This window comes from Cygnus olor, chromosome 2, assembly GCF_009769625.2.
Source record: "Cygnus olor isolate bCygOlo1 chromosome 2, bCygOlo1.pri.v2, whole genome shotgun sequence".
In the NCBI taxonomy this organism is placed as follows: Eukaryota; Metazoa; Chordata; class Aves; order Anseriformes; family Anatidae; genus Cygnus; species Cygnus olor.
Window position 1 is genome coordinate 116,878,045 of NC_049170.1, and position 26,366 is coordinate 116,904,410.

The 26,366-nt window shown below is 40.0% G+C and overlaps 1 protein-coding gene across 1 annotated transcript in view; it reads left to right on the plus strand.

The window, feature by feature from the left end:
• LOC121066642 (chloride channel protein C-like) overlaps positions 1 to 26,366 on the plus strand; it is a 78,380-nt gene that overhangs the window by 38,370 nt on the left and 13,644 nt on the right. The window contains exons 12-13 of the mRNA XM_040550354.1: positions 5,655 to 5,821; positions 22,838 to 23,017. Of these exons, the coding sequence (XP_040406288.1) occupies positions 5,655 to 5,821; positions 22,838 to 23,017 (347 nt within the window). The remainder of the gene's footprint in view (positions 1 to 5,654; positions 5,822 to 22,837; positions 23,018 to 26,366) is intronic.

Below are 26,366 nucleotides of genomic sequence, written 5' to 3' on the forward strand. Positions count from 1 at the left end.
CAAGCCATCAGTTTACAACCTTGTTGGCATTTGCTTCTGAGCAAGAAAAAAACGACGAAAAGTTTTCTGCTGGCTACAAACCCTCTACTCTTTGGAAACGTTCTGTTGACTGTAAATGATGTTTTTCTTGGTGTGTTGAATCAATAGTAGCAAAAAATTCAAATGGGAGTTGTTCTGATTGCATCTGGTTGCATCCTGGGGAAATGTCTGCTCTTCCACAAAATCTGGTCACATGGAGACCAGGAAACTGTGCCCAGAAATGGTGTTTTGTGCCAGCTACAACCTTAACTTCAAAACCATTGGATTTGGTTTGTAGGACCAAGGTTTCATGTCCCTTCCCATGCCCCCTCTTTTTTTACTCACTCTCAGACATGTTGTCTTCTCCAGCAGCTGCTTTTTTTTTCCCAAATATTTTCCAAATTCCGGTGCTTTCAGCTAGGTGTGTGTAAGCTTGTGAAGAATGACAAAATATTTCTTTTGGAGAGTTTGCTTCTACCCAGGCTGCTGATCGTTATATCATGGGAAGGAAGTAGATTTTTTCTTTCATTTGTTCAGTTTGTCAGGTAGCTTTTCTGTTTGAACACATTTTAATTCATTTTGCAGTCATACTTTTTTTTGTGTTTTGTTTTCTTCTTCTTTTTGTCATTGTAGGCTGCAAATAGCAAGACAGCTCTCTTGCTAAGTGTTTTTTTTGGTAGAAGAAAGAAAATTGGGTCGCACCGTTTAGCTCTCTAGTGATATTTCTTTTACATTATTGGAAATACCAAGGGTTCATGGAATATTTACTGTATCAGCAGCCTTGCTTCTAATGAGGTTCTTTGGCTTCTGTTCTCTGAGATGGAGTAAAATGTTTGAAACACATTAACTACCATTTGATTGAAAAGGGGGGAGGGTTTTTAACAGTGAGCTTTAAGTAAACTGCATCTTTTTGAATTTCCTGGGCAGCTGCCTTTCTCTCTTTGATGTACTGTGCCTGGTGATGCTGTTAATGAAATGCATAATTATGTGTTATATAATAAAACAGAGCTAACATGAAGGTGGCTAACAGATTATAATGATGTGGAGGCCTGAGAAACTCAGGACCGTGGGGGTTGTTGAAAAGTGCCTCCGGTGACAAAGAAGATATTTAAAGAGCTTTGAATAACTGTGCTAATAAATTAATTGTGGTCTGTGCGCATGTGTGTGCAAATGATATATTTCAATATTTTGTATATAGAGAGAATATTGAAAAAAATAGGTGCAATTTACTAGGCTGCTGATGTATGAAGTGTCAGCGCCGACTGCTTCCAACGTCTATTAGCGCTGCTGGCTTTGCATAGATGGGTGCCCTAGGCAAAGAAATTTTTGGCACAGCCTGCTACACCCGGAAGATCAAAAGGGAAAAAAAAATCTGGCAATATACACAGAGAGTAAATTGCATCCTAAAAAGCAGCCCCTAAAATGCAGGCTTGGAGTGAATGTCAATAAATGAAACATCACATTTAATTGCTGAAGAGTTGTAGGTGTTTGGCGGCTGCCCCAACTTTCCCCCTTCCTTTCTCTGTTTTTGTCAACCTTTATTTTCTCTTTCCCTTTAGTACTCTGTATAACTTGTTCTCTCCTTAGATTTTTTAGGAACTGGTTTGAACAGATAACTATTTTTGAAGGAGAGGCTGTATCATCTTCCAGCCCTGGACCACATGGGTTCCTAATTGTGCTGGGCTGCGGCTGGGCTTGCTTGGCGGCCGCTCTGTGCTTACCAGGGCCTGTCTGAAGGCAGAAACAGCTTGCAGGGAGCTCCAGTGTGAATTTACAACGTGCTGGTTACTTGGCACTAATTCCCTGGGTGGGTGCTTCTAGTACCTACTGAGAGTGCTTTTGTGTGAGTTAGGCTTGCTCCTTTTTGAAGGTGAAGTATGTTGTTTTTCACTTAAGGTGTGCCAAGAGTACCCGAATGGGCAGTTAGTGCAGAGTAGCTAATATGCAGTAAATTCACACCCAGGTTCACTGTGTGCTGACTTCCTCATACAGACGAGTCCCGAGGCTCTGCACTTTGTCTCTCTCAGCAGGGAGCAGATGGCCCTTCTCTAAACAGGGAGACTACTAATAAAGCCTTATGAAACGCACGTATATGCGTGTGTGCATGCACATGTGTGGATTTGTGTGTGTCCTTATGTTTGTATAAGACAACTTGAATCTATTGCGATTCTTGGATTAATTTGTGCTTCCTTGATTTTTATCAAGATACCCTAAGGAGAATTTTGCTGCTGCATTGCCAGCATCCTTGACATTAGTGGCTTTAGCTTTTAGCTACAGGGTTTTGACAGGTTTTGTTGAATTCTTCATTTTCCTTCACTGCTAAGTGGCATACTTCTACTGTGTGAGTGACTGCATTTTTGTGAGCGATTCATTCTTTGTTCCAATTGCCTTCCCCAGCATTTCTGATTTGATCTCTGGAGTATATTCTTGTATTTTGTATGCTTTTATTTCTAATAAATGCTATTCTACAACTTGAAAACTCCCAGTAAGTAGCAAATAAGGTTTTCTCTAGGTCTCTAAATACTTGGATGTGGAATCAAATCCGTCTTTTATAAAAACTTTGCTTTAGACTAGCATCACAAATAACTTGATCTATAAGTAGTGTATACAGCTCCATCTTAGCTTAAGCTCACGTGATGGGTTACATTTTCATGCAAAGTTTTCTTGACATTTTAAAAATGATTTTATCTGTCCTTCATGCTCATGCTTCAAATGTGTAATTGATTTCTAAGTCATCTGCAGACTTGCTTTGAAGTGGTGCTCTAGTATTACCTATGTCCAAGAAAATTTCACATCACAAAAATTGACTCTCCTGTTTCCATCTGTAGTGAGAGTTCAGGACAACTGTGGCTGCTCGGTTTTGGCCAAAGTTTCAATTTACTTACATATAGAAGATATTGCTCAAAATGCTTTTAACATGTCTTTCTTTAATGACCTCAGCCATGCTAGCCTGCCAAAGATAAACAGCATTTCTGCTTGGCAGGCATTAACTCTTGGAGGAAGTTTTGTGTGACACTGAACCCAGAGGCACTTGCTCTGAGTGTTTGCTTTGCTGTGTTCTAGAGAAGAGCCATCCCCACAGATCCCAGCACTCAGGAGGGCTGCAGTGCTGGGGAAAATCAGCACCAGCCACAGAATTTCTCAATAGCAGATGTAAAATGTTGCTGAATATCTGAGAGAATAAAGGAAGAGGGTGCGGGCCAGGCCAGCTTGACTGTTCCCACTAGAGGATGGGAGGGTAGGAGGAAAGGATAAAATGGAATAAAGAGCAAGGAGGGGAGCCTGGAAAGCCAGCTTTCTGGTTCTTGCTGTTCTGGAGGTGGTCAGGTTTGCTGCTTCTGGGATGAGCAAGCAGTGCTAAGGCTCTCATGGCACCAGGCATGCTCCTGTGCTCTCTACAAAGTTGGCAATAATGTCCACTTGTTGCTTCCCGTAGTCTGCCTGCATTTGCCTTTTGCTTGGGCTGGCCTTGCTGGTAACCTCTTCTTTTGTCCTTTTTGGAAGATGTCTCATTTGCTGGATGCTTAGCTTCCTGTGGCTAGAAGAAAGGAGGAGCACATGGCTTGAGTTCTCAAGTCTGTACTCAGTTCTTGTCCATGCCCAGGGGGTTTCCACTGATTTTTGGAACAGTAGTAACAATATCCACACAACTTAATGAATGCTTTCTCCCTGTATTCTGGGGGAGATTACTTCTTTGCAGGTTAAAGCAATCACTTGAGAATGTTTTCAGAGTATGAGTTTCAAGAGTTTTTAAAGTTAGAGTTTTAGAGTGCTTTTATAGCTTTTTAGAGTGCTTTTATATTAATTTTTAATGCTTGTATTATTCCAGAAGAGTTCCCCGTAGCAAGATACTTTAAAAATAACCTTAAAAGGAATCCACAATAAAGGAGTCTCCATCTGTGTGAATGAGTTGTGGCAGATACGCTGAAACAATTCTTAAAATCCCACAGTTGCTGTTTTCCTTTCAACTGACATGTTCCTGGTGTTTTTAAATAAAACAGTTGAACACTAGGTTTAAAAAGACATTCAAAGAATGCTGTGCTGTTATTAGAAATCCTCAGCTATGTCCAAGCAGGAAGGACAGTTGCATGACCCTGTCTTGCACGGCTGAACATGCCACGAGTCCCTTGTTGGCATATACCCTAAATCATCCCTGATGTTATCAGTGTGAGCCCAGAACTGAGACGGCACAAGGGTGAAAGTATAAAGCCTGGATAAAAGTGCTACAGCTTATCAGGCAGAAATGTGTTTATTGGCATTCGTTGAATGTGGATGCTTGGAGTACTTAACAATCTCTAGCTAATGAGGTCTATTAAATGGCAATGTGCTGCAATTCACTTTGTCTGAATTGGAGAGAAGTTTCTGGGCAAAAGCCTCTTAGTGTTAGGAGGAAAGTTTGCATATTTTATTCCAGGATAATTGTTAATGAATAAACTAATTATTATTATTTTTTAATAAGATGAAATGATAGAGGGAATAATGGGAAGGGGATAGCAGTTTTAATAATTAAAAAACAGTATTAAAGTAGCATAAAAAGAATATTTCTGTGCAGTCATTTTCACCAATAAAAATATTTGACCTAGTTGTGAGCTGGGCTTAGACAGATTAAGTGCATTCATGTTACTCTTTACTTCAAGCACTATGATTCACTCAGAATCCTTTGATCAAAGGTGGTTATATTGGCGTGCTTCATGAAGTCACTGCCACCATCGCTGTTCAATGTCTTCAGGATATGTGAACTCAGTCTACCTTTGTATTGAAGTGAGCTAACAGTATGGTGGCTGTGTCTGTCTGTGGAGGTAAAACCAAATAACTGAAGGGGGATATAGTATTAAAACATGCTAAATACTTTGCCACTCACCTGACCATACCTTCAATGTGTAGGGAGAAAATGCAAGTGTACTCGGGTAAGATATTTTAGGTACCAGAACCTTGTATGCACTCTGTTTCCCTGCAGCAGGTGTTGTAGATAGATTGATAGATTTGTGATCACAGGGAAAGGGATGCCTGTACCATGCCTTGTACTGCTGAATGCTGTTCAGCGTGGCAACTGTGTGATGTTCCTGCTGCTTGATCTCCTGGGCTTGACTTCTGCTGAAAGCTTCTTGTTCCCTTTTCTGGCATCTTTCAAGACAATGTTTGTACAAGGAGTTCATTCTGTCTTGAAGCAGCAGTATGGGAAAACAATTTTATATCTCCTGAGCTCAGCAAGAAAGAAAAATATTTGGATTTGTTTGCATTTTTTAATATTTGTCAAAATGCCAAGCTATTTAAAACAATCTGGCTACTCCATCTCTACTTACCCTGCTCTGATACTGCAAAATTATCACAAAACACCTGAAATATGGGAATCAGATGTGAGTTTTAATGCCAGTGCAGTGCTTCAAGATGATAGGAACGGGAGGGGGAGCTGTCACTGCGTCAGCCAAGGCTTTTTGGTGGAAGTGTTGATTGATTACCTATCCCTCGGAAGGAGAGGGAGTGCTCTTCTAGTTTTAACCGAGGCAAGGTGACCGAATTGCTTCCTGTTCCCCTGTGAAAGAAGTAGGTTGCCCTCTACTCAAAACCCATGCTATTGTCTCCAGCTGTAAGAACGAAAAAGAAAAGGCAAGTCCTTTGTTCTCTTTTCTCCTTAGGTAGAGATCACGAATGATGTCCAGTCCTTGCTGCTGATAATGCTGGCTGTCATGGTGGCCAAGATGGTTGGTGACTTTTTTAACGCGTCCCTGTACAGCTCCCTCCTGAGGCTGAAATGCATTCCCTACTTGGATGTGGAACCTATTGTTCATCACAGGAGAAAATGGTGAGGTCTCTTTTGTTGCTGATCTGTAAGTTTTCTGTGTTGTGTTCTGCACTGAGACTGTGTGGGTCCTCTGTGCTGTGGAGCTTGGAAGGACAAAGGAGTAAAAGGAGACCCTGATCATGACCACGGACCTCACAGGGCAATATTCTGTATGAACAGAACAATGGAGATCCCCTGTCTCTTAGAGTTTCTGGTAGCATCTGAATTACCACTTTCACCAGAGTCCTGAGAGCATTAAGTGCTCTATAATGCCTAAACCGTCTAGTTAGACGCTGTTTATTAGAGCAAGTGGTCCAATAGAGAATCTAGCAGAGGTTTTCACACAGTTGCAACTGTTTCTTGTGAGCAGATGCCATAGAGCAGAGGAACAACAACAATTTATAGAATTCCTTATGGTGAAGTTCGCCTCACCTAATTTGTAGATGACTGGACTAGGCTTCCTGCATATTCAGTACGTTTTCAGGCAGAGAGTCATGCCATCCAAGGATAGCAATTTGAGGCAGGTCGGATGAATTATCTTCTGGAAGTGCCTCCACTGACTTATATTGAATGAGTAGCCTGGAAAAAAAACCTACTTTTTATTAGGTCAGGTGAGATTAACCCCATTTGTCCTGTATATGAGCTGGTATCTGAAATTGCAGTCTGTTGATGAACATTTATAATCAGTAATTAAACCATTTATAACCAGTAATAAGAACAATTTTCTCTTCTAAATGTAGGTTCTGGGTCTACACTTACTTGTAGGTAGCTAGAACTGTACTGCTGTCTTTTACAAAATAATGCAGAAATGCTGTTTCTTTAAGGTATTCCATAGGAATGAAATAGGAAACGTGGTGAAAAAATAGAAGGAAAAATGAATTTATTTATTTACCACAGGAAGACTTTTTATTTTCCTTAAAGGATATTTGGGTAGTATATGTCCATGACCAAAGCTATTTGTAGGACATTTTAGCTGTCATTTCTCACAGTATTGGGATTTACTAGGAAAACTCATATTTTCAAATAACCCGTTAGAACAATAAAAATATTGGTGACTTGTTCTATTCACACTTCTAAATGTAGCCATATCTGAAAGTTTATAGCAAGCACATTGAACACTGGTTGTACTCTAACTATATTTGACATGAGGGGGAAAAGCCAGCAATGTAGTAGGAGGAAATGAAAACAATCTGTGATATTAGGGATGACTTCTATTTGTAACATGGCAGATAAAACGGAGGGGAAGAAGTCATAAAGTTCCCTTTGGTGTTCCAGTTATATGACAAGTCCATGAAAAGAATTGTAGCTATTTTCCTGGTTCAGAGTGAGGTCCCATTCCCTTGAAGGACAAATCTATCTAACAATCTATACATATATCTATATAAGAATAATCTAATTTCCCTCCCACTCCTTTCCCTTTCCTCTCCAGGAACATTAAAGAAAGTTTCTGGATAAATGTGGTCACAGAATATACTGATACTCTAAAACAAAACGAAAAAAATAGTATCACAACTTGGTAAAACTTTATAGATGGTCACCTTCCAGGCTGCTATTTTTAGTCTAAATCTTCTTAGACAGTCTGAATAGGCTATGGCATCAACCCGTTGCTTGGCCTCTCAGGCACTATTCTTGGATGCTCTGTTACGTTATTATCTCCTCAAAGAAATGAAGCTTCACCATTCAGCCACTTCAGACCTCCAGAATTTGGACCAATTCTTTGATCTGTCATAGAGTTTAGGCATCCCCAAATCCTAAATACTGACTCAAGGCAACTCTGGATTAATAATGCACCTCTTGAAGTCATGTCATAATTTAAACAAATTCTGATGTTTCACACACAGCCTTTGTAAGCATTCTAAAAGCAAGCTTCCGTTACTTTACCTAGCCATAAAAATGCACGGATTAAGATGACTGTCAAAAAACCAACCAAACAAACACAACAAAAAAAAGTGTACATGTTTCCATGTGTCTGTTTCTTCATTATTTCTGAGCATCCCTGAAACTTGAGTCAAAATTCTACAGAAAAGTGGCAGGCCATGACTTTTCTTTTCATGATTTTTCCATGCAGAGCAAGTTTTCTCATTTGTTTTCTCTCTGACTGGTCCTGCAGCTAACAAGATGTTGTGGAAGCTCACCCATCTTATTCTTTAGTCTTTTATTGCAGGGTGACTACCCTGACTATCTGAGGCTCTGCTGTTTTCAAGTTCCACTTATTTGCTGCACTTTGGAGGTATTTTTATTCTTCACATGCCTATACCCAGATATCATTTTGCACAGATTGTCCTCTTTTTCTGTCTGTAACAACTTGGCAGAGAGTACGCAATCACAGTATTCCTGCTCTGGCAAAGCATAGGTGACACGGTTGCACATGGGGCAGGTTCTGCATCGCCTTTCCTCAATTAACTATTCTGTGAGATCACAAAATGTATAAATTGTGCACTTCTGGATTCCCCAAATCATAACAGGGAATGAGATCAGCTGTGTAGGAACTGGTAGCTAACATGTATTTATAAACAGGTGATAAATCGTATTTGTGTATGCAGAGTGAAAGGCTTGGATAACTAACAGCTTGCTTAAGAGCCATAGAAATGCCACATAAATTGCTATCCTTCTTCAACTGAAACTGAAAAGTCTTTGGAAAGCAGTATCCAGTTGGTAGCAGGGAGGAAAAATGTGAAATTCAAGAGAACATGTATTTTTAGGCATTTAGCACTCATACTGTATGAGAGAAAGTGCGGATCTTCTCTTTTCTTCATAGGTGTTAAGGATGAAAAGATCTGTATTAGATCATTAGTTCATTCCTCTTCCTGGGCTGGATAACATCCCCAGGCAAAAGGTTTCTTGGACACTTAAATGAGAAGGGAAAAATAGCTTTTAAGTGATCAAGGGATGTCAAGGCCCAGATCCACAAAATAATTTAACTCCTAACTCTTGTGGAAATAAGTGGGTATATTAAGAAGCTAAATTATGTACTTGCTTACTTTGAAGACAACTCTGTAAATAGCGTTATAAGTGAGACTGGTGGAAGTGAGACCTTGATCCTCCATGGTTTTCCACTACCTAACCCCTCCTTAGGCACTGGCATCTCTGGATGCCTTTCTTCCTACAGAGCAGAGAGGCTTGAGGTTTGTTTTCTTAATACTTCATTGATCTGTTATATTCTGTGCCCTGGCTGATAAGGCTCCAAACACAGCTGTGTCTAGTACACGCTGCTACAGTGCACCATGATTTCTAGCTATGTCTCACACCACCGTAAACACCCTCTTACAAAATCTGGTTCACTGGAACACTCGTAGCTGCTGGCTGCCAGGGAATGTTTTTTAATGAGGGTAAGGAGTACTTGAACACATCTACGTCTTGCCAACTCTTCCTGCTTTTTATAAGCTACTATACACTTCAGAGAGAAAATATCTTAGAGGCTACTTTTTAATGGGACAAGTTTACTTAAGAGCTGAGTGGAGCTGGTGCCAGTAGTTATGTTTTGTTCTAGCTTAATATTAGCCTTGTCAAAGTTCTTATAGCGTCTCCTGGGTGTTTCTGTATTGCATACCATATAAAGCTGTTTTTGGGAGCCAAGAATTTTGGCTGGAATATATATTATAGTGGTCTCATTATATATTTTTTTAAAGTGCATCAGAGGTGGCCCTATATTAAAGATCCACGGAACAAGGGTGATTTTTTTTTCCTTTATCCTTGCTGGTTTTCCGTTAGCCCACACCACAGACATTGGATCCAGAATTTGAGCCAACCCAAGTTGGAGGGTTATTTGGGATCCAAGGTCCTGGTTTGGCCTGTTATAAAAATTGGGGTAATTAGCAAACTTTTTAGATGAGGCTTTGGATTTTGAAAATCACCAGACTCAGGGTGTATGTTTTTTTTTTGGGCCTAGACTAGCAACTACTACACTAAGAGTTTCCTTGCTCATCTTGCTGACAAGAGTGTTCATTCAGGGCCAATTTACCAGGATGCACGTGGTGCATCCCATCTCGCCTGTTTGAAAAGTCAGCGTGTCTCATGGCTGCTTAGTGCTTTCATCCTGAGAGGCATCATTAGGGGGTGGACTTGGCAATGGCTTTGCATCAGGGGGCACCCAGCCCATCTTTTGTAGAGTGCTTGCGGTGGAAGCTGGATCCTGTTCTGGCTGCACAAAGGAAAAGGGAGCTGCTGTAACAACGCCACACTTTGTCTCGGGAGAACCCTGGCTGCTGCAGAAATGATGGAGGGAAGGTGTTGAGATGTGGGTGAGATTTATTAAAATTATATGTGGGCTTTAAGTTGCCCCTCTGTCAGGCTTAAACAAACATGGCAAGGAACCATTTTTTTCATCCCTTTCTGTCTGTTCTCCTTTGTTGGGCTTTGAGTTTAGTATGATTCCATTACTTGGAAAGCAACTGTACAAAGCCATGACAAGGCAGTACTGGCCTCCTGACAGAAATCCTATGTCAGGGCCAGATGTAACTTTATGCGCTTTATGAAGAATAGCAGCATGGCCTCACCTTATTTTTAACGTGGATTTGGTGTTCTCATGTGGGATGGTGAAAGGACTTATTGTGCCTTCTTGCCCTGCACCAGCTCCCACAGATATCCGTGCAAAAGTCCAGACTGTCTGCCTTCACAGTCCTGTTAATCGGCAAAGAAGTTAATATTAGCTTGTTTCACTGGGCTCTGGCTGTCAGACTGTGCTGGGCTCCAAATTATCCAAAGCTATTCCTAAGAAAAGGTTCACATGAATCTGGTGTACATGAATTTATGTGAAGAACGATGTCTTAATGTGAATGTGAATAAGAGGTGAACTTACAGCTGGGTAGAATTGCAGCTGTGTATTAACCTGGATACTTACCTTACTGATGTACTTTTTGCTCTCTGACAGATGGTGATGAACAACGCCCTTTAGCCTGTAGTTTTCTGGAGATCTGACTGTCTTCCTTTACAGGATTTGGGGGAGAAACAGCTCTTAGTGGCAGTGAGTGATCTACAAAAATGACCTAATGGGTCATTTCAGTCCATTAAGGCAGTGTCTTCAGAGACCAGAGACACTGTTTTCTCAGAAATTTTTAATGTTAAATTTCACCCCATGTTTCACATTTATTATGAAGTGAGTTCAGTGTCCAAATATGAACAATGTTTCTTGGGAAAAAGTCATATGTAAATAGAGTACTAATATTGATAAAGATTCAGATGAGGCAGAAATGAAGGCTATATGGACAGAAGTGGGAGACCAAGGGGAACTTGCAGTTCTGTTGTTGGGTCTGCCCCATTTCCTCGTATTGCTTTGGTCAAAACAATTTATTTTTCAGTTTTCTCAGTTAAAAAAGAGATGGTGCCTACATTCCTCATGTAGCTTTCAGCATCGCTGTGTTAGTAAAGTATTGTCAGTTCTTAAATGCAAGGCCTTGTGAACCCTAAAAGATGATTTTTAACCTGCTCTAATTTTTAGTACTTAATGAAACTACTATCTAAAGGCACGGCATGAATCAAAATGACTTTATTTATTTAGATTGTTAAAACCATATAAAGACGCCCAATATTCTGTTTGCCTTACTGTTTATTTTTAGAGTGGAGTCTGAACAAATAAATAAATAAAAAAAAACTCTTCCCATGCTACAGTAAATACCATCAGATACAACCCTTCCTCCAACCTAAAATAAACCTTTCCCACCCTTAGCCATTCCCTTTCCTAAAATGTCCAGGATGAGAGCTGTAGCTGGTGCTGTACTCTCAAGGTTAGGAGTTGCAGGCTTACATGGAGCAGCGATGTCAAGTAAGCGTGAAGCTGGCTGAGAGGAGGGCTTGTGGAGACCCGGCCAGCAGCACTCTTCTTTGGTAGGAAGGGCTGGGGGCCAACTAATAGCTTGCTGCTGACCTCCTGCACTTACAAGGGTGTTGGTAGGCACTGCAGTCCTCAGAACAGAGTACATACAATGGAAGCATGAATACAGGAAAATAATGACAAGAATAGTGAAGACGAGCCAATAAGCTGTCTGACTGAAATCCCTGGAGAAGCTTGTAAATACTTTAATGTTTACACATGGCCTGTATATTTGCACAATTACCTTTCCACGAGCCTAAAATGTTTTACACTGGAATATTTACAGGCTCTGAGAAATTGCATTTTCTGATATGTCTGAAAACTGAAGGGTAAGCTTCTCCATCACTTCCTTTTCCTTCATTTTTGTCAGGGGAAATTTAAGCTGGGTTTCCTCCCCTTCCAGAATATCCCAAAGGTAAGTTTTCTACCAAGGTTGTACACTGGTCACAATCACTGTGTGCTAGGAAGAAAACATTTTGTATTTACAAGTGAATGTTGTACTCTGTAGTGAGATTTTTAAGGGAAACAAACTTCAAACAAAACAAAGAAATGTGAAAGACTGGTTTGGTGAAGTTGGGCAAAACCTTGGGGAGAAAGTTTGGATGCACAGAGACAGATCACATATGGTGAGTTTTGAAGCAGTTTTCCCATTCCTCTGGTTTCTGTCACAAGGCACTTTTCTCACCTATCTAAAGCAAGGTCCCCGTTAGGGTGTGAATGGGACCACCATGGGGTTGGTAATCCTGCTGCAAGTATTGGGCATGCTATGTCAATGAACAGGACCTTAACATGAGATTATGGTTCTTGCTGTAAGGTCCATCAGGAGACAGCCCTCGTACGTCACATCACCATTAGTGAGTGTAACACAGGTCCCTTTGGATCATGGAGAAATCTTTCCGCAGATGTCTTAGCTGACGCTGCAGCCTGCTTGATGCTGAGGGTGGGATGACAAATCCACACTGACTCTTGATGCATTTTCCATTGCTGGGGAGTCCTGTGAAACTGAAAGAAGTGACTTCTGCACACTTTCCATAGGAGGAAACATACTGAAGCAGCATCTGGAACTAATAACCTGTGTTTCAGAGCTAGCTGGCTGGCAGCGAACAAGCTGCTCCAACTCCTACAGGTCTGTATGTAAAATACGCATGCGGGGACTTTCGGCTGTGGGAAACTGAACACGGCTTCTGCTGGCCCAGCTCGAAGGAAACTCCCTTCTAGCTCACCTGGGAGGACAGGCTGCCTGTACGGGTACCACCGCAGCCTTCAGATGTGGCCGCACACAGGTGGAGCGTGCACACAGGCACAGGCACAGCCCACCTCCAGCCACCGGACGGGGTATTCCGCTAATTGGCTGAGTCTGCTCTGGTGTCTGGCCACCATTTGGCAGATACTGACAGTTTCCACTTAAAACCAGCCAACCTTGCCGGAAATCCAGCTGTGCTGGCAGAGCGGCCGATCTCATGAAGATGTCATTGAACAACTCTTTGAATTCATTCAAGAAATGGTGGGGCTGACTCAAAGCTCACTGAAGTCCCCAGGGAGTCTTTGCTGGATATGGGAACACAGACATCCATTTATATAAGAGCTGTATTTTGATATTCTTGGGTTACACGTAAGGATATCATCTTTATTATTGCTCTGGTGACTGCTTCCGAGTTCACCTTAAGCTGAAATTAATTCTCTTTGCTGTTCATGCATATGTCACTTTTTCTGTTCCTGCGAGTGTTGCTATATCCTCATAAATATTAGGAGCTTGTCATAGCGGTTGTCATGATGGAAAGAATTATTTATTTGCAATGAGGAAACAGATGGCACAAAATACTTTAATGAATTTCAGCATGTTTGAGAAATGAAATACCCTTTTTAGAAATAATATCAGTTTTGCAAAACTTTTAAATGCCATTTCACACGATCACAAGGGAGGCTTGTTTTTCAATACATTGAGTGTACACAGAGACACAGCAAAAGTAAGGCAAAAGAGGGCACAAAATGAAGTAGTTTTATGAAAAGTCATAAAGCCATGAACACAGTTTTATTAGCTGCTGCCATTCAGTAAGTGGGTTTGTGACAGTAGGTGAATGGGAGATGAAAATGACAGCAGATGGAAAGAGCCCAAAGAAGCTGAGTCCTGCCTAGTGCTGGGAATACGGAAGGAGGAGAAGGAAAGCAAGTCAGACACACAAAATCCTTTCCCAGAATTTTTGCTATATATGTTGACCATGTTGTGTTGTAGGTACAGTGCCAAGTGCAGAGAGATCACCACTCGTTTTCTGGAAGAGCACATAAGTAATACCAACTTCGGTGATTTTATTTTTAACTGGGATGTAAGTACAAGCATATTCTCCATTTGTAGGGGTGGGTCCTTGCCATAAAGTCACAATATAGGGAAAAAAAAACAAACATGAACTGCATGTGAATGGTACTTGGAAAGCAGGGGGTTATTTAAAGAAATATTTACAAAATAATGAGTGTATATATAGAAAGTTGTAGCTTACAGTATTTTTATGAAAAAAAAGGAGGGGAATGGAATAGTTCAGTTTAAAGGGACCTAAAAGGGTCATCTAGGCCAACTGCTTGGTCACTTCAGGGCTAAACAAAAGTTAAAGCACAGGGACATAGTTTAGTGGTGGACCTATAGTGATAAGTGAATGGTTGGACTTGGTGATCTTAAATGTCCTTTCCAACCTAAAAGATTCTATGATTCTGTTCTATTGAGAGGGCATTGTCCAAATGTTCCCTGAACACTGACAGGCGTGGGGCACCAACCACCTTTCTATGAAGCCTGTTCCAGTGTCTGACCACCCCCACAACAAAACCACTTTTCCTAATGTCCAGTGTGATCCTCCCCTGGCGCAGCTCTGTGCTGTTCCCACACGTCCTGACACCAATCACCAGGGAGCAGAGGCTGGCATCTCCCTCTGCCTCCCCTTCTCAGGAAGCTGCAGGGAGCAGTGGGGTCACCTCTCAGCCTCCTCTTCTCCAAACTAGACATCCCAAATGTCCTCAGCCTCTCCTCGCAGGACATGTCTTCCAGCCCCTTTACCAGCTTTGTTGCCCTCCTCTGGACACTTTCAAGGACCTTAACAACCTTTTTATATTGTGAAGCCCAGAGCTGCACAAATACTCAAGGTGAGGCCACACCAACACTAAATGTAGTAGGAGAATTGCCTCTTTTGACCATCTGGCCACGCTGTGTTTAATGTACCCCAAAACGCGGTTTGTCCTCTTGGCTGCCAGGGCACACTGCTGCCTCATGCTGAGCCTTCAGCCACCAGCACCCCCAGGGCCCTTTCTGCTGAGATACTTCCCAGTCACACATCTCCCACGCTGTACTGTGTTTGGCATTGCTCTGTCCCAGGTGCAGAACCCGGCATTTTCCTTTGTGGAAATTCATACATCGATTATTGTCCAATTCTCAAAGGTATCTAGATCACTCTGCAAGGCCTCATCCTTGTCGAGAGAGTCAACAGCACCTCCCAGTTTAGTACCATCAGCAAGCTTGCTAAGGATGCATTCAATTCCTGCATTCAGATCGTTGATATTAAACAGATCTGGCCCTATAACTGAACTCTGGGGAACACTGCTAGTGACTGGCCACAGTTTACTATGGTTCCCAATAGGCTTGTGGCAGAAGAAATGGGCTAGTATTTTTAAAAATGGGAATGCTGAAGCTTGAGGGGTTAAATGCTTTTCTTTCCCAATACATGAGCAAATGGAAGAAGTACCTTTGCTCAAAACCCTGGTTGTAAGTGTCAGAACCTTCTATTTTCTAAACTGGGATTAGGGTAAAATCTATATCTCCAGATACCAATGGTATGTTTTAATAACCTGACTACCCTTAACCATTACAAAGTGCCTGATTCTCGGAGGTACTGAGCAATCAGATATATATCTTTTCATGTATTTTTCCATCCATATTGCTTTAGTTCACTCATTCTGTAGTCTGTTACACCTACATCTCTGTACCTTATTTTGACTAAAAGGTCATCTGATAATCTGTGTCTGATTATTAAAACATTTATTGTTTTCACTGTCCATTCCCAAACATTTTAAGCCAGCATTTCTCATATACTAGTCAGTGCTTTCTTGGACCAGGCAGAGTGGAAAAGCTAAGGTGGCTGGTACAGTACATGAGGGTGGAGGCCCTGAATGAAGCTTTTATAAAAATGGTCTCATAGGAGCTTTCCTCTCTTCTTTCCAGTTTGTATTAGTTTTTTTGGCATACATTTGCAAGAAACTCATGATGTCATTGCATTTGAACTGCAAGAGCCAGCTTAGTATTTTGTGAATTTTCCTTGGAAATTGCTCTGCAGTGATCTATCCAGAGAACATGCAATTCCCTGTTTTTTCAGTTATAAGCAAGTTCACGAGGTATTTATTTTAGTGCACAATTTACTTGTTTCTCCCAGTTTATTCCTATGGAAGTTTGTTTGAAATGCTTATTTGGATTTAAATTGCTTGCACTGGTGTAGTTTTGAGAAATGACATTCTTTGCTTCTGGTTGGATATAATGCCAGGGAAGATGGATTCTACAAAAGCCTAACACTTTTGTTTTCTTTTTTAATGGCAAAGATTCCTACAGGCTCAGATAATAATTTAGAAAATGCAAGGATATCTGAATCATTCCCATTCTGAATATACTAGTAATTAGTGTAATTAGACATCAAGATAGCAAATCCATCTTTGTTCCTTCTCTCTGTGTACATCTACACACATTCGTGTGTGTATGAGGACTACAGATATGAGGGATGTCATGCAAATGTGGATGCCTGTGGTGACATAGACTTTGTATAGAGGGATTGAATGTTATCAATTGTTCAGTTATTAGGTAAAATTTGGCCTTTTCCTCTATTAGGTGTCTACCTGTGGGTGAGAAAATACTGCATGACTAGAGGTAGGGGCATCTTACAGGTCTCTCTGGAGAGGGGGAGCTCTCAGATAAGTTCCTGTGCCTGGCATTTTCTGCTGCTGAAGTTTATGCAGCCCTCAGGTCAGCATGCACTGTTGCAGAGTTGCTTGCATTGCGTAGCCGCTACACTGAGGAGGATTTTAGGGAGAATTCCAAGGGCACGGGGAAAATGAATCCTCGAAGGATTGTGTGCTTGTCAGTGAACATAGGTTGTTTGCTTCTCCTAGTTAGTGAAAAACCTGCCTCAGGGATCAGGATGGAGACATCCAAGAGAAGGGGGGTGGGGGTGCACTAATAGTAGTTTTGGGAAATTTATATAAAATGACCAGTAGTGACCTTTAGTATATAATGCAACAATTCACAGATGTGTAGTCTCTTTACAGCTGGCTATGTGTTGCTTGTGTGTGTGTGTCCTGCTTTGCTGACAATGCAGTTGAGTATCCTCAACATGAGGGTGTTTGCTCCCAGCTCCCTGATTATCTCTGTGATAGCAGGTGAGGGTTCAGATTCCCCATGGTGAGAACTGATTGTCTCCCATATTTCTGCCAAAGGCAGTCTTCTATATGAAGAAGGATACCAAATCGTGTCTGTAGGATGTCACTCTTCCATGGCCGTGGTGCAATGCCCTGTGTTTGCCTCACAGTGTTGTTGATATATATGTAAGAGCAGGTGCTTTCAGGCAGCTGCTTGTTTGCACCGAGACATTTCCACACTTACTACTAATCATGTGGGGAAATGCACAGTTCTGAATACAAATACCAAGTGAGTTTAGATGAGTTCAGGTTTGGGTGGTAGTAGTAAGCAGGCACTGTCTGTAGCTATGAATATTTAAATGCCCATACTCCCCCTAATACAGTCTGACATGATGCTTTACTAAATTAAGTGGCTAGTTACAATCTCTACATTTGTTTTTGGACTTGCACTCTGGAAGCTAAGTCAAGAACTAAGTCCCTTGTGTTTTTACCTACAGCTCAGCTCGTTGTGTGCTGAGGCCTTAGTTTTTAAGCTGCTGTTTGAGTAGTTCCAGCACGTGGACCCACTCACACAGTCTTTTACCTGCTTGTCTCAAGATCCCATGCACAACCTAATTATTTTTTTTAATTTTAATTTTTTAAAGCTAAAAGGCCTTGTATAATCAGCTATATCTATGCAAAGTGAGTAGGAGCTGCTATTTTTCTAACTTGGTAGTATTTTATACTGATGGTGGTGGTGGGAAAAACTTCATAAGGGAAGAACAGAGAAAAAAGATTTTGGCAGAAAAAAAACCACAAATATATCTCCCCCTGCACATTTCTTTTCCAAAACACAAAAGCTTTCTTATCTGTTTCTTTTTTTTTTCTTTTTTTTTTTTTTTTTTTTGTTCTGCATTTTTTCAAGTATTAGAGAGAGACAGTTTCCCAGCAGATTTTGAGACCATGTGGAAATCCATTTGTCTTTAGCATACAGTAGTTGCTAAACATATATAACTTTCAAATCCTCTCTGGGAAATAAGTGACAGAGACATTCAGCTAACCCAAACAACACATTTCACAATAAGCACTGTGCTATCAAAAGGCCTCTGGACTGAAAAGCTAAATGTCCCCTCTTTTAAGGATATTGAGTGAGCCAGGACCAGGAGATGCTGGGAAGCTTGTCATCTTACAGTCAATATAAATATTTGTAGATATACTGAACAGAGACTGAACTCTGCCAAACTTTTGACTCCTGGTTTAACTAGAAGAATTTCTCCCTCAGTTATGTTCAACTAAAGAAAAGACAGCAAGGAGTCATAGGCCTTGTCTGCTGCACAAAGTTCCACTGAAAACTGATTTTAAATAAATCTAATTAAATTAAAATGCATTGCTAGCATGAACACACTTACTTGAATTTACACTGTGCTTTTATTCATTTAATTTAACTTTAAATCAGTTTAAATCTGTCTATTTCAGGATTTAGTACTGAGTAGAGCAAATCTGTTTTAAAATTAATATAAGTGGTGTCATTTTCCAGTATAACTAGATTTTATAGAGCTTTTTGTTTCCATCTATTGATCTCAGTGAGTATTCTGTGAACATACTGAAAAAATGTTTTTTTTTCAAAGAATTCAGTTGCAAATCTACTGAATTCAGTCATCTGCACATGATCAGCTTTTCTGCAGTACTTATATACTATTCTATTATATAATGAGATCAATATTGGCATGTAAATTTTGGATAGGATTTTTCATAGTTGGCTTTTACCAAGTGACTTGTTGAAAAGAAAATTGGTGGGACTGTGGCTTGTATTTAGAAATCTTTTTATTAATAAAAAACAAAACACAACAGAATTTGTATTTAAATGTAAGCAACTTTCTGCAATGTTGTGAGTTTATTCACAATGGGATTTCTTTAAAGATGGTAGAGAAAAAGAAAGCTAACATTAATAAACTGTTTTTATAATGTAGTAGCAGATTTTCATAAACATGTGGTTGATTTTGCACTAGATTGAAAATCATGAAATAAATCTGTTCAGTTTTTCTGGCCAAATGAAGTACATGATAGTAGAAACTAGAACAGAATTGTGCTAATATTTGGCAATGTATTTACAATGCAGGCAAGTAATTGTAATGACCTCCAACCTGATAATGTTTTCTTATGCTAACCACCCCACCTTCTCAATTGTTTGAAATTTTGACTATGCTGCTTAAATGCTCTGAAAAATCACCACAAATGTTAAGCAAACCCCAAAACAAGCTCCTGAGAAGAATTTACTCGAGATGCTGTAGCCATTCAAGGCAATAAAACAAGAAATTTGATTTACAAGAAGCCCAAATAATATCTAGGGTGGTTCTGAGCAGAATGGCCTGTAATGAGTCAATGGGTAATCATTCTCAATGCAGAAAGAGGAGGACTGGAGAGGCAGCTAAAAAAGATAAGGCAAGTGCGTGAATCAATCCAAGCAAGCAGTGCTGCTGGTTTTCTCATGCACCTTGGTCCTTGAAGTGTGTTTGAGTTAGGATTACTTTTCAATCCTTTTAATCCTTTTAATCATTTGAAGCTTGCATAAAATATAGAGTAAACTCTCTTTGAGGAAAATAAAAGTTCTCTTGTATTGCATGTTGTCTAAGGAAGCCTCCACATGATTAGATCTGTTATGGTTAGATCCTTAACAATTTATTTCAGTCGGAAAGCTTCCACTAGATTTAATAGCAACAGGGCCCAATCTACATTTCCATGAATCATTTCAAGACAGTTTACCATTCAGGGATATTGGCTTCTTACCAAATGACTGTCCTATTTCTGTCGTAAAGCAAAGTGTCTTTGTTCCATGTTGTATCCAGAGTCATGAATGTACTCTTGAAAGGAACCTGAAAGTAGTATATCATAACCTTCGTGAAACAACCTTAATGCTCTAACACATTACACTATTGTAGTGAATTACATTTTGGGAGAAAATGTTCTCACATATCTTATAAAGAAAAACTGATGCCATATCTATTTTAGTGGTGTGGCTATAGCTCTGTCTCCTTGAGGTAAATCTAAACATGTGAGAAAGATCTACGTGATAAAATCCACATGTAAGTTCCTCTTATTATTCCACATATAAAGACATTTTCAAAATGGTAAATGAGATGACTTTGCTTGAAATTTCATTGTGAAACTGAGGGCTTTGTTGCATAAACACAAGTTTGCGACAGCAATGGCACTTACCAGCTAAGCAAAGTGTCCTTGGGAGGTATTTGGGCAGGCTCATAGTTGCATAAGAAGGAACACACCAGTAGCAGGAACCTTGCCTGCAGGACTGATGCCTGCATGGTGTACATTTTATATATATAAGCAATCTGTGGGGAGCACTACCACCTGTAGGGCTGTGAGTATGTCCTGGGCAGTTAGTGTGGCTGCTAGGGATGTGAACCTGCAGGTGCCTGAGATGGTTTTCAGGCTCCTCTGTACTGGTAGTACTCTCTTTCTGGCTCTTCTGCGAGCTCCCTCTGCCATCTCTGGATCCCGGCTGCTGTTGGGAAAGCTCATTCTGGTAAAAGTGTGTTGAGCACCCATTTAAGAACAGTTTGAACCCTCAGCTGCACAGAAGGAGGGACCTAGAGCCCACAGCAGGTTGTGAGTGGCAAATGGAGCCGTTCCCATGATGACCTGTAGCTCTTGGCACAAGGAGAATGGCAACTTCTCCACTTTCAGGTCTGCCAATGCAGAATAGGTTCAGTGCTCTTACAGCAGATGAACAGGGACAAGTGATCAGTAACAGCAGCCACTGGTAAGACAGTTAATGCTTTCTTTGCTACAAAGATGCTTTGGCCTTATAACAGTCCTCCATAAAATAGCTATTTTGCTCGCCTTTCCCTTCCCCTCAAAGCAAGCTTATTCTTTACAGTAATAGATAGAAGAGTAATTGAAAGAAACATCACTGACAACAAGCAGTGAATCAGCGCTAATACTTAGTGTGTTGTTCTTACATCTGAAAAAGCTGACCTATGATAATGCAAGGTCTGTAGTTCCTGTAGGCAATGCAGACACTTTATAATACCAGACAAAGCCAAGATCATGGAACCGTATAACAAGCTATGCCTTGCTTTTATACAAATGACTGATTGGAGAAAACCTAAGGATGTTTCATGGACTTCTGCAATAATGTGGAACATTTGTTTTCCATGCAATAGCGGAAAACCATGAAGTTGTGAAGATGGAAAACTTGCGTGGTGCTAGTAAATATGCTGTAGAATCTGTTGTAATGTAGCATTATTCACATTGCTCTAATTTAGAAATCATTCAGGGGTTGCGCATACTTCATGTAATTCAGGAAGCAGTTATCATTTATCATGTTTTTACATTATATCTACTGTGCTAGGAATAGTACTTTTAATAGCAATACAGTGTATGTTGAATATAGAAAAAGTTTAAGACAGCCAAATACAGACCTATAGAGATGGAAAAGAAGAAGAGGACAAACAGTAGTCTACTCTTTTAGGAAAAAATTAACATTCCATGGTAGTGTTCTAAAAAACAAAACAAAACAAAAACCAAAAACCATCTCTTTGGGACTCTTTGGTAAACTAGTGGGTAAGTAAACTTTTGGTAAACTACTGCTCATTTTAATTCAGAAACAAAATGTTGTTCAGAGAGGTTCATTTTTCCATAAGATGGTGTTCTGGTCTCTTGAAATGTGGATCTGTAATAAGATGGTGTTCCAAATTTTCATTGCCTGCAGTCTGTTTCATATAACTGGGGATGGGCATGACGTGATTTGATGCACATAAGACTGTTCTTTTTCAGGATTCATTTAAATCCATCTCAGTTTAGAAGAAGAAATTTCTTTAACATCTGTGTGGGTGCCATGTATGAAGTGTATTGTCTTCTCAGTTCAGTTATTCTTAGGCAGGTGGTCACATCACAAAACATCAGAGTAACTGCCTTGAAAAAATAACCTTGTGTCTCTCGGGAGGGAGGACAATAATTAACAGCATATGGAAATAGTTGCTTTTACCATAGGGATGAAAGGTAACATTGGTAAAACAGGATGTGGGCAAATTTATGCTCCAGTTGTCTCTGTCTGTGGTTTGTGTCAGCCTGTGTCTGAACAGGAGATTCTTTCTTATGATGCGTCCAGATGATAATCAGAATAATTAATGTATTTTTTGAAAATAATAATATGAAACAAGTTTAAAACTAGAGAAGTTCACTGACTTCTGTTGTCAGAATCTACAGGCCTATGGTTGTTCTGTAGAAATCACTGCTGACTTTTGCAGAAAGTATATGTCTTTTTCATTTCACTCTACTGTCAGTAGTAGCAGGTACGCATGCCTTTCAATTAATGTATATTCATGTTTCCTGAAGCTTCACCTAGAACCTGAAAAGTGTTAGAAAGTACTGGAAAAACAAGGTAAACGACTTGTAAGAAACCCTTAAGGGGCTATCTTCCTACGTGCTACTGATAAAAAAAGAAATTTGCAATAGATAGTGAGACTGAATTTCTCCGAAGTGCTTAACTTTAAACTATTTGATATCAGTCAGAATTCCAGAGGATTTCAGTTCAGATTAAAATATTTTTTTAAAAATCTTTTTAATGAGAAAAGTTGTGCAAATTTACAAATGGCTCTTACGATACCTTGTCTAGGATGACCATGTCATGCATATGGTTGAATTTATCATCTCTCACACAAAGAAAGACAATGCTTGATAAGCAGTTTTATTGGATAATTACATTTTTTTTACATTTACAAATAAAGCAGATTGATTTCCATCTTGAAGTAATTTACTAAAGTATTATGAACTCGTCAAATGCTAACGTGGCACAGTATGTCTTATTTCCTGTTTACTAAATAATACGTCTGTTTTGTGTCTTTCAGGTTGAACCTGGAATTGTTCTCTGCCAGGGATGTCATGGAGCCTCACGTCAGAGTCCTTCACCTAAAGGAAAACATTGCTTCCTTGGCCCAGCTTCTTGCAAACACAAACCATGGTGGATTCCCAGTGGTTTGCAGGCCCAAGCCAGACCATGCAGAGGTATTTCAGGGAACTATTAAAAGGTAAAAACACTATCAAATTACGTGATGTTTATGGCCATTTCTCATTTTCTTTTTCTTAAAGCATCTGTGAAGACCATATGGGTTGATTATGAAGCTTCTTCCTACTTTCTTTAGCATGAACAGCAGGTGTCCTTTCGAGAAAGGACCTTGGAAAGCTTGAGGTACATGCCTGTCTTCTGTATCAAGGGTTTATTGGAGACCGTCAATGAAATGATCTCATGTGAATTGTAGAAAAAGGTTAAATTGCCCTTCATAAGCTTGAAGGTTCACAGAACCAGTAAAGGGATTTGGATCTAGTTACTCATGAAATGATCCCACATCAATTCAGAATTGGCCTGTTCTCTCATCACATTTTTTCATTTTATTAGTGTATGCTTTTAAAGGAAATGCATTAATGTAAATCATATCACAGATGAGATAAGCAACAAAGTCACTGGAAGAAACATGCAATGTAAACAAGAATTAGGCTAAAGGAAGCCTTGCATATTAGGGACTCTCAAAAGGCATATAAAATATCCTGATAAATGAAATATTGCTGGTATTGCATTTCATGTGAGAGCAAGAGTGACTCCATCCTTTCAGGAAGGTACCTTAAGACTGTCCTTTGAGTGGTGGGTCATGAATGGGAGAAGCAGTGACTTAATTCCCACCTTGAGTATCCTAGAGGAAAGGAGAAGATGCATATGCAACTGCTACTGCGCAGGAGTTCACAAAGCAAAGCTCTACGGGTGTAGCTTCCAATTACCTTAATACAGACACATGTTGTCTTTTGTCCTGAATGACCATAGTACTCTTGCATGCTTCCTTGTAGAGATTTTTTTTTTTATCCACTTCTAGTTTAACCGCTTAACTGGGTGGCAGTTTGTAGCTATCTGTGATCAAACAAGGATAAAAGTATTTTCTTCTATTGATCTGGACGGGGAAAAATGTTATCCATGTATCATCAGTGGAAATTTAGTTAGGTCTTGTTTCCTTGCCTGCTTTGTAACAGCTTTTCAGGGATGAAATACTGGCAGCTGGATCACACTACCTCATCCATAGCTCTATGGTCAGCTGCAGTTTTGGACATGAAGATGGAAAGGGAATGAATATTTAAAAAAAAAAAGTGAACTTGCTTCACTGACAAATAAAACACTTTGTACGAGCCTTTTAGAGAAATATCTGCTTGTAATGAGAGAATTGTACAGTGGAGATTCTTTGGGTTGCAGTGGCCTGAAGGAGTAACGACATCAGTAAGTGCAGGATCATATACTTGTATGTGGTATATATACTTGTTCCCTTGTCATAAACGTTGCTAATAAGAAATATGCTAAGGCACTAAACCTAAATTTCTGAGTGATGGTCCACAGTATGCACCAGTCTGGAAGATATATCATATACTAGTGTACTTATTTAGTTCTCAGCTGTCCTCAGAAATAAAACTAGAAAGCACACTAACAACTGACCCAGCCAAAGCTCCTTTTAATTAATTTATAGTCTCATCATTTCCTCATTAATTCATCAAATTACCTGGCAGGGAGAGTCCCAGGCTGCTGAGGAGTATGATGAGTTTACACAAATAGAGTTGTGCTTTGCAACACAGAGCGACGTTGTGTGGAATCAAGCAGAAAGGGAGGTCAGAGGGATGATCATGAGGACATCCCAAAGAGAGGCACCTTTAGAGACAACCTGATGCTACTTGACAATTCTGGTAGGCTTGTGGCTTGCTTAATTGCTAGAACTCTTTTATGAATACATTCTGCTAGAGCCTTAAAAAGGGTGATTGAAAAAGCTTTTCTCCTGCCATTCTCAGCATAAATGAGCTGTTTGTTGTTAGACTGTTTTGAGTAAAACCAAGATATTGCTTTAAATGGTTGGCAAAGCAGCAGCACTTTTTTTTTTTTTTTTTTTGGTCTAGTCCAGTGTGTGCTGCCCACTGCAGTGAAACCCATACAGAGAGGTTGTCTGGGAGCAAGTATTGCATTCTGGCATGTTCTGTCAACACCCCTTCTCACCCCACCGCATGTCCAGCTGCCTGAGAACTTCTGAGATGAGCTCTGGGTGCCTTGTTCCCAGCAGTGACCGCACGCGGCTTTGCTCTTCTGCTATGGGTCCTCACCAACACCAGAAAAGGAATGCTCTGCAGCCACCCTCTGAAACAAGCCTCCAAAATGTGATGTGTCATGGAATTAGCGTATTCATAACCATAAGTAGTTAGGCTTTGGTTTTCCATCTTACTCAGAAAATTACAGCTCTTGTGGCACGTAACTGTTAAGATCAAGATGAGAAATGCTGTGAACTCCATAAAGGAAAAAGGTGCTCTTCAGCCTCTTACTGTGGAGGATCTAATGCAATCCCATGTGGAGGTGACATAGCCACAGGCAGAAAAAGGATTATTTGTTTTTCCATTTTGTACATCAACAGTGTTAAAGTGGAGAAAATGTAGCTTGCCTATCATGTTTTAAAAAGGTGGATGAGGGAAGATGCGATAATAATTGCCATGATGTTTTTCTTGAGAGTTGCCTTAGGCATTATTATTGATTCCTATTTTTTTTGTTGTTGTTTTGTTTTTTGTTTTAATACTGGCACAAAATGTTGGTATTACATTACAAAAATGGGTGCAAAGAGCTAAAGAAAGAAATGAAGCAACTTATCTGCTATGCTTGCATGAAGGCAGCAGCAACTCATAATTTTTTCTTACTGTTTCTCACTTCTGTGTGTTTCTGTACTACTTCTTCTTGTAAATGTGCATGGATGAAACACTGAAAATTTGACTGAATGCAAAAGTTATTCAGTATTTGCCCACACTTGGAAACTGCAATGATGAGAGTTTCTGTACAAGGACAAAGTGTTGTTATTTTTGTAATACATATGAACGATTTTGACCCTGTGAAAAGAGAAGGTCAATGTCAGTTCTTACAAAACAAAGACTGTGGCCAAGAAGTGTTGGCTGGGACTTGCGTGGACCTACAAATGCACCTCAGTGCTGGCCTTAGCAAATACACAGATATTCCAATTTTTATTAAAAACAAACAAAAAAAACAAACAAAAAACACAACAAAAATCTTCAAGTCCTGCTTAGTGGGGCCAGATTTTTCACCTAATCTTTGTGATCTGGATAGTACCTACTGGGTATCAAGATGAGATAACCAAACACATTTTTACATGGGTGACCTAAATCTGAAGCTGTTATCTTCCCCAGATGAGTAAGCAGTAGAGACTAAAAACCAAACAACTGTTAAAGAAACTCCTTGGCTTTAAATTGTTAAAGAGGAAGCAAGCTGTAGCTGAGAAGCAAGTTTCCAAAACAAAGATCTCCTCAGAGTAATACTCTTGACACTTTGCCATAGGCAGTGCTGTATGCATGCCT